Consider the following 9,256-nt stretch of genomic DNA (forward strand, 5'->3'; position numbering starts at 1 on the left):
TAACAATTATTGCAATAATAACTAGTTGTTTCTTCAAATATGTTTCATTAACAATCATCATTCATCACTAATTACATTATTAGATATGGATGTTTGTATAAATGTTGATGTAAAAAAGAATAAAAGAATATCATAAACATATTTTATGATTAAAATAAACAGAGTTAATGATAATTTAATTACTCATTTATTTTGAGTGTTTGATAATCATTCATTCTCATTCCTTCATTTCATCATTTTCATTTTTGCTGTTAATTATGTTATTATTAGTTTATATAAATCCACGTTGATCCACGTATACATGAATACATGAATAAGAAAATGTGAATAACAGCCAACACATCAATAAGCCAACACATCAACCATACTGAGTATTTAAAGGAACTTGAAGAAATAATTAGCATTTAGAAATAAGGTATGGATCCAAACAAATGGACAGATGCAACAGTTCAAATGTTCAAAGAATCACAAGAAAAAGCATTTGAAAGAAAGAATGCATATATCATGCCAATTCACATGATGAATGCAATTGTTGAAGAAGAGTCGAATATTATTATCCGAATAGTCGAGATGATGGGAGGTGATGTTAGTAAAATGAAGAAAGAAATACAAGAAGGAATGAATAAGATTGCAGTTCAAAATCCACCACCAGTAGAAATTGGACTTCATCCAACAACACAACAAGTGATAAGACGAGCAATAGAGAAACAAAAGACAATGGGAGATACATATCTTGCAGTTGATGTGATAGTAATGTCATTGATGGAAGAGAAAGAAATTAGTACGATAGTAGGAAATAGTGGAATTAATGTTCTGGAATTTAACAAAAAGATAATGGAAATGAGAAAAGGACAAAGTGTAGAAACAAAAGAAGCAGAGAGTCAATATGAAGCATTGAAGAAATATGGAAATGATTTAACGGCACAAGCAGAAAGTGGGAAGATGGATCCCATCATTGGAAGAGATGAAGAAATTAAACGAGTTATTCGTATTTTATCAAGACGAACGAAAAATAATCCAGTCTTAATAGGAGAGCCAGGAGTTGGTAAAACAGCAGTAGTTGAAGGACTTGCACAAAGAATTGTTAAAGGGGATGTTCCAAGTAATTTGCAATGTCGAGTTATTGGATTAGATATGGGAGCATTAATAGCAGGAGCACAATATAGAGGACAATTTGAAGAAAGATTAAAAGCAGTAATAAAAGAAGTTAAAGAAAGTAAAATACCTATTATATTGTTTATAGATGAAATTCACACAGTATTAGGAGCTGGAGCAACAGGAGAAGGAGCAATGGATGCAGCTAATATTTTAAAACCAATGTTATCAAGAGGAGAATTACGATGTATTGGAGCAACAACGTTAGAGGAATATAGAAAATATGTTGAAAAAGATCCAGCATTTGAAAGACGATTCCAACAAGTTTATGTAAGTGAACCAAGTGTAGAAGATACATTATATATTCTTCGAGGAATAAGAGAGAAATATGAAAATCATTATGGATTAACAATTACGGATTCAGCATTAGTTTCAGCAGCAACATTAAGTAAAAGATACATCAATGGAAGATTTCTTCCTGACAAGGCAATTGATTTAGTTGATGAAGCATGTGCTACATTATTTACACAAAAGAATTCACAACCAGAAGAAATAGATAGATTAGAAAGAAGAGAAACACAAATAAATGTGGAGAAAATAGCATTAGAAAGAGAAGTTAAAGAAACGGATGAAGAACATAAAAAAGTTATTGAAGAAAGACTTAAAGAAATTGAAAAAGAAATGAGTGAAAATAAAGAGAAATTAACAAAGTTACGAATTAATTATGAGAAAGAAAAAGGAGGAAGTGAAGAAATGAAAGAACTTGCAACAAAAATAGAAAGTATGAAACATAAAGCAGAAAGTACTAAAGATTTAGAAGTAGCAGCTGATTTGAAATATTATGCAATACCAGAAGCAGAAAAGAGATTGGCAGAATTAAAGAAACAAAATAAAGAAACAACAATGATATCATTACAAGTCACAGCAACACAAATAGAAGAAGTTGTGAGTAGATGGACAGGAATTCCAGTTACTAAAATGAATCAAAGTGAGAAAGCAAGATTACTGAACTTAGAAAGTGAAATACATAAACGAGTAATAGGACAAGATGAAGCAGTGACAGCAGTTAGTGATGCAATCATTAGAAGTAGAGGAGGATTAGGAAATGAAAAACGACCAATAGGAAGTTTTATGTTTTTAGGACCAAGTGGAGTAGGTAAAACAGAATTAGCAAAAGCATTAGCAGCTGAATTGTTTGATTCAGAGGAAAATATAGTTAGAATAGATATGAGTGAATATATGGAAAGTCATAGTGTGTCGAGACTGATAGGAGCACCACCAGGATATGTTGGATATGAAGAAGGAGGACAATTAACAGAAGCAATTCGTCGTAGACCATATAGTGTAATATTATTTGATGAAATTGAAAAAGCACATCCACAAGTATTTAATGTGTTATTACAATTATTGGATGAAGGAAGATTAACAGATGGAAGAGGAAGAACAGTTGATTTTAAGAATACGGTTGTGATTATGACATCGAATTTAGGAAGTGAAATAATAATGAAAGGAGTAGAAACAACAGGACAAGTTGATGAACAAGTTAAAGAACAAGTCATGGAAATAGTGAAGAAGTCGTTTAAACCAGAGTTTCTCAATCGAATGGATGATATTATAGTATTTTCACCACTTTCAGAGAAAGAATTGAAAGAAATAGTTAAATTACAAATGGGAGAAGTGATTAAAGTCATTAAAAAGAGATATCCAGGAAGTGAAGTTGAAATGACGGAAGCAGCAATAGAAGGAATCATTAAAGCAGGATATTCAATAGCATATGGAGCAAGACCAATGCGAAGATATATTGAAAAGACAGTTGTTACAGAAATAACAAAATCAATAATAGGAGGAGTGATGAAAGAGAAGAGTAAAATTAAGATAGGATATGAAGATGGTAAGATTGAAGTTAAAATAACTGATAACTAAAAAGGATAATAATATAATTGAATGTATTTTATAAAAGAAAGAGGTTGAAAGAAAAAGGAAGAATAATATAAAAGACAATCAATTGAATAATAATGTTTATTTTTAATGTGAATAATATTTCTTTTCATCAATTGTATTTGATGAAATATCAATGTTTTTTTTAGAATAAATGAATGAATATATTTTACACAGTCTAATTAAAGTTAATCAACATTAATATTTCATCTATTCTTTAGAAAATTATCAATACATCATTTTCTCATGTTATTCTTCAATTATTTCTCATTAATCTTTCTATTTCATCATCTTTTAATGAATATTTTTTTTTATTTATTTCATATATTTTCTTCTCTCATCTATTGCCATTGTAACTATCATTTTATATGTTAATGTAATACATGGTATAGTTATTATAACATTATTAACTTCTTTTATATTTATACTTTATGTTCATTTCTATCATTCTTTGTTTTTGATAATTCAACAAATTAATTAAGTTCATTCACATCATTTAACGTTAAAGCTGGCACTAATAAATGAATAGTTAGGTCAAATATTAATACATTGAATTTAAAACATGTTCATTTATTCATAGTGTTAAACTAAGAATATATTTCAATACACTTAATAATCAAAATGTTTTACTTTTAAACATGAATATGTTAAAATAACAACATTATTTAATTAGTATTGTTAATTTAAATATATTTGTACATTCGTTGAGTCTTATTAGTTTGTTGGTTCATCATATCACTTTGTAAACGATATATTTTAACATTAATTTTATTTTTTAGAAAATGATGAAGTTAATAACTTCAATCAACTTTTAAAATATGCTTTTTAATACACAATTAACTACAACTACATGATTTTACAATACCAATGAATATAATAAACATGAAATGAATTACAATTATAATAAACAAGAAGATATAATTCAATTGATAATATTAAACAGAATAATACTGAGTAAATTATATTTCATTATAGAATTTATTCAAAATAGAAATATTAATATATAATGATAATAACACATTCTTGGATTTATTTTTATTTAGATTAATATTTTTCATTTTATCTTCAAATATTAACAAAATAAGATATTATTATTCTCGAATTTATTAATATAACATCATTATTATTCTTAATGATACTTCTGATAATTTATACAAATAGTACAAAAATTAGTTAATCAACAAGTTGGTTTTTAATAAAAGAAGAGATATAAATGATAAGAAGAATGAAGAAGAGAATTTTAATGTATTATATTTAAAAGAATAATAAATAATAAAAAAAGAAGAAGATAAAAAAGAATAAGAATAAAGATAACTAATAATTTAATTATCATTCATGAAATGGATAAAAAGAACAATAAATGATAATAGAAAATCAATTCAAAATATTCAAAAATCATCAAATTTATATACACATAATAATGAAATAATTGTAAGAGATGATGAGTAAACATTTTTAATAGAAGAGATAATAAATAAAGAAAAGAATAATCAAGAAAAGAAAAAATACAATAAATAAATGATATAATAATTTGAATATAAATAAATTAAAATGAAATGATAAAAATCAATTCAATAGGAATATTTTTCAATCATATGATAGAAAATAAAATGAAAAAAAAATAAAACAAAATCTAAAAGACAATGTGATTGAAGATTAAGAAAGATTTAAAATATCAATTGATGAAGAACAATAATTAAAATTAACACATATTCCATATTGTAATAAAATCAATATAACAACATAAATAATTGATATTTCACAAAGTAATACAAATGTGTCTGAATAAAATATTTCAATTGAAAAATAAGAAAGGAAAAACAAGAAAAACGAAAATATAAATACAAGAAATGAAAATTAAACAAAAAGAATAGAATGAAATAATTAATAATTTAGTTGAAATGAAATAGGAAATGATAAAACTATAATATTAAATGTGTGTTTAAATACAAGTATTGAATAAAAATAACAAATGAAATTAAATATATAATTATAAATGAAGATAAAATAAAACATAAGAAATAGTAATTTCAAAATAAAATACATCAAATGAAAAATTAAAATATTAAAAACAAAAGAACAAAACCAAACAAAATAATAAATACAACAACATTTAGAGATGTAAGAAGAAAGAATATGATAAAGAAATTAATAAACAGATAATAAATCAATTATGATTGACATCATCTTTATGTTTTTCATCATTTTGAGAAGTGAGAGAATCAATTTCTTCAACATACTTTATTTCTATTCAAATAAAGTTTTTTCAAGCATGCTCGACTTAAACTATTTTTCATTTAAGTTGCTATCTGAGATTTATTTTGATTTTAATGAGTAATATAATATTTCTCATTCTTTATATTATTGTTTTAAGGAGAGTATATCCATAATCTAATGATTATGACTCATCTCCTTTTACCTTCGATACCCCTTAAAGAAAAATTATTCATTGTTAATATCATTATGTTAAATTTTTGTGCAACAATAACAATTATATATGCATCTTCTTTAATAAATGATAATTTTTAATACGTAATACTCCCATAGTAAATAATAATCCTTATAAATAATAATGAATAATAATCAGTTAGTTTTGAATAGAAATTATCACACCAAAGGTATGTCATGATTAGACAATAACTGAGATATTCGAAGCATGGGAATATTATAGGGTCTTTCATAAAATAAAGTAAAAATAAGAAAAAAGAAAATGTTTAAAATTAAGGCAGAAAACAAACAAGGGATAAAAAAGAAAGAATAAGCAGAAAGAAAATTGAGAATATTTTAATAAGAAGAAATAAAAGAAAGAAGTGCTTTCCTCATACTCATACAAAAACATCAATGATAAGTTAAACAAAAATATTACTCTTTTTAAACAGCAAAGGGATGTGATTATTCACCACTGAGCAATGAAGAATAAATTAAAAATCTAATAACACTTAATTAATTATTTCTTTCACTTATTTCTTGTTATTTTTAGAAAGAATAATTAATTTAATTTCAGTTCTTTCAATTTCCAAATCACAACAATTAATTTCTTCTATGTATTTCATTCTTTTATTTCTTTGTAATTTCATCATTTTTATTTATTTGGTTATTCTTTTCTTGTTTAATGTTTTATTCTTTTTTATCTTTTTCTTCAGTAATATTATGATAATCAATTATCTCTTTTTCATTTATTCTACATTAATTAATGTTAATAATATTATCCTTGTCATCATCATTACAATTCCATATTATCTTTATGTATTATAATAACAATATAAACATTTTGATTCACCAAATTACATTAAAAATGAATATTTTCCAGTTATTCCATTTAAAATTTCAAAAATTTTTGTTGATATTTATCTACTTTTATTTTCTTCTTTTCTTCATGAACTTCTTTATGGATATAGCAACAACATTTGATCAACATGATACAAACATGTCTCTAAATGTCTAATGTTGGAAATATTCCATATTATCTTATCCATTGTTATATTATTTTATGAAAACCTTGTTGAAATTCAAAACATTATTAATTATTTAAAATTCTTTTTATTCTTTTTTTAATATAATCAATTATTTATTCAGATACACTCTTTTCATTCTTTTGTGTCTTGTAACGCGAATGTATCAATAATAAACATATCTTATTTATCACTTTCTCATTATATTCATTTTGTTTCTTTACTTTCTGATTTTGTATTGTTATTTTCTTTCAAAACATTCTTCATTTTGAATTTACAAAATGTAATTTTCAACCACTTATATTTCAATTGATAAATAATTTAATTTGTTAATATTTATTGATTGTTGTTAATTGATAATCGTTTTAAATAACAATTAAACATGTTAAATATTTATCAATTTGATGAATGTTGTTTATTATTAAAAAACATTTCATTTTCATTTGAAATAAATAACTTCATTTTTTGAAATATTCTTCACAACATATTTTATTTAAATGAAAAACAACAAAATAATTTAAAAATAAAATATTTTATCGAATGTAACATAACCATTATTTTTTAATTTTACAGAAAATGTATTTTTGAAATAAAAGGAAATAGAAAATATTTAAAAATAAATGAATAAATTTATCGATAATTTAACATGACAGTTTGTTTTTGTTTATTAGTTTGAAATTCAAACATCATTAAATAAAAATAAATTTGTAATGTTATGATTGAATAAAAATGATTAAATAATTTTACATTACGCTTTAAAAAAATTATTTATTATTCTAATTTTTAATTTAGTCACAATGATTATATTTTTGTTTATTAATGAATTATCAATTGGAATGAATGATGTTAATAATGTTATTAAATAATCAAAATAAAATAATGAAAAGTATATGATAAAATGTGGTTAAGAAAAAAGGAAGTAGTCATAATACAGTGGTAATGCTTTACTCTCTCTCCTTAACAAAATAAAGTATAAGTCAAACAAAAGGATTAAAAAGGAAGAAGTAAAAATGAATGAGAAGATATTGATAGGAATAAATAAAATAAAGAGGTGTTTTACTAATACTTCTAGAAAACATAAAGGATATGATGAGTAAAAGGAAAGAATTTTATAGTGGGAAGTGAATGGATGTGATTAGTGTCATTGAAACAAAGAAGAATAGAAACAAGTTGTAATAATACTTAATTAATTAGTTTTACTCTATTGTATTTAAAATTAAAAGAAAAATGATAAGAAAGATAATAAGAAGAGGCATAACAGTGAAGAAATAAAACATTTTTGAAAAGTATTTAAATTTAAATATAAAAATTGAAGATAGGAAAGAAGTTATAAAGAATAAAGAAATAAACAACATAATAAATAAATGGAAATAGTCAAAAGAAAATAAAAGAAGGATAATAAAAATAAGAAAATAAAATGGGGGTAATAAACACAAAAGACAAAAAGAGAAATAAAAAGAAAATGATGACAAGAAAAAATATAAATACCAATGAAACAACATTTATGTTTATATAATAAAATAAAAATAACGACACAATAATATTAACGAAACTAAATTTGACAGAAAAGAAAACAAACATAATTTTAGATAAAATAAATATAAATAACAAGACATTAAGAATGATGATAATATTTTCTTCATTTATGTAACGATAAAATAGAAAATAAAAAATGACAAACATCATTGGAATAAAATAGAAATAATAATTCATCATTCCACAAAATTTAAAGAAGAAGTAACTACAAAATAAAAATATGTTTGGAATTGAAGATCGAGAGAAATATGGAAGAAACATACCAGAAAGATACTATGGAATATCAGACGGATGTTTTAGTGGAAGTAATGAAATAATGGAAATCAATATACCAACACATATTGAAATGATAGGAAATGAATGTTTTAAAGAATTTACAAGATTAAGTATAATATTTATTCCAACAAGTGTTAGTGAAATAGGAAATGGATGTTTTTGTGAATGTAAATCACTAACATCAGTTAATATACCAACGAGTGTTAGTAAAATAGGAGACTATTGTTTTAAATATTGTACATCACTAGAATCAATTGAAATACCAACAAGTGTAAATGAAATAGGAAAAGGATGTTTTAATAGATGTTATTCATTAAGAAGTATTGAAATACCAACAAGTGTTAGTAAAATAGGAAATTGTTGTTTTTATGAATGTTCAACAATAAGAACAATTAAAATACCATCAACAATTACATCATTTGGAAAAGGATGTTTTTATGGATGTGGATGTGAAGAATTACTCAAGAAGAATGCAAGAATACCAGAATATTGCTTTAAATAATAAAGAATTAATAAAAAAGAAATAAAAAGAAAGAATAAATGAATATAAAATTGATAAATAATAGAAGAAAGAAATAGAAAAACAACGAAAAACAAATAATATAAAAAGAATATAAATATATAAAAGAATAAAAATAAAGTAGAAGAAGAATATAAAAATAATAAATCACAAAGATGTAATAAAATAAGAAAAGAAGAAATAAATGGGGTATTTTTATTGTAAAAATTAGAAATATTCAATAAAAAGTGTCTAATTTAATGATGTAAAATAATTAATATTATTTTATTGAAAAATATTTTATTCTTTTTTATATTTATTATTTATGTGTATAATTTAAACATGATATTTATTATATATTCAATCATATGTGTTATGTTATTATAACATGTAATAAATGATAAAATATAAATGAAAATGATATGAATATATAACATAGAATATAAAACAAAAGAATAAT

The 9,256-nt window shown here is 23.1% G+C and overlaps 1 protein-coding gene across 1 annotated transcript, besides 5 other annotated features; it reads left to right on the top strand.

Moving 5' to 3' along the window:
* Window positions 1-417: 417 nt before the first annotated feature.
* EHI_017350 (heat shock protein, putative) lies at window positions 418-3,018 on the top strand (the record flags this gene model as incomplete). The annotated part of the gene is made up of 1 exon (XM_001914254.1): window positions 418-3,018. The coding sequence occupies one exon, from the start codon at window positions 418-420 to the stop codon at window positions 3,016-3,018; it is 2,601 nt and encodes an 866-aa protein (XP_001914289.1).
* Window positions 3,019-5,186: 2,168 nt separating this feature from the next.
* Window positions 5,187-5,617: a repeat region.
* Window positions 5,540-5,714: a repeat region.
* Window positions 5,715-5,725: 11 nt separating this feature from the next.
* Window positions 5,726-5,989: a repeat region.
* A 1,458-nt stretch (window positions 5,990-7,447) lies between these two features.
* Window positions 7,448-7,683: a repeat region.
* Window positions 7,604-7,683: a repeat region.
* Window positions 7,684-9,256: the final 1,573 nt, after the last annotated feature.

This window comes from Entamoeba histolytica, genomic scaffold, assembly GCF_000208925.1.
Source record: "Entamoeba histolytica HM-1:IMSS scf_1104750516525 genomic scaffold, whole genome shotgun sequence".
NCBI lineage: Eukaryota > Evosea > Mastigamoebida > Endamoebidae > Entamoeba > Entamoeba histolytica.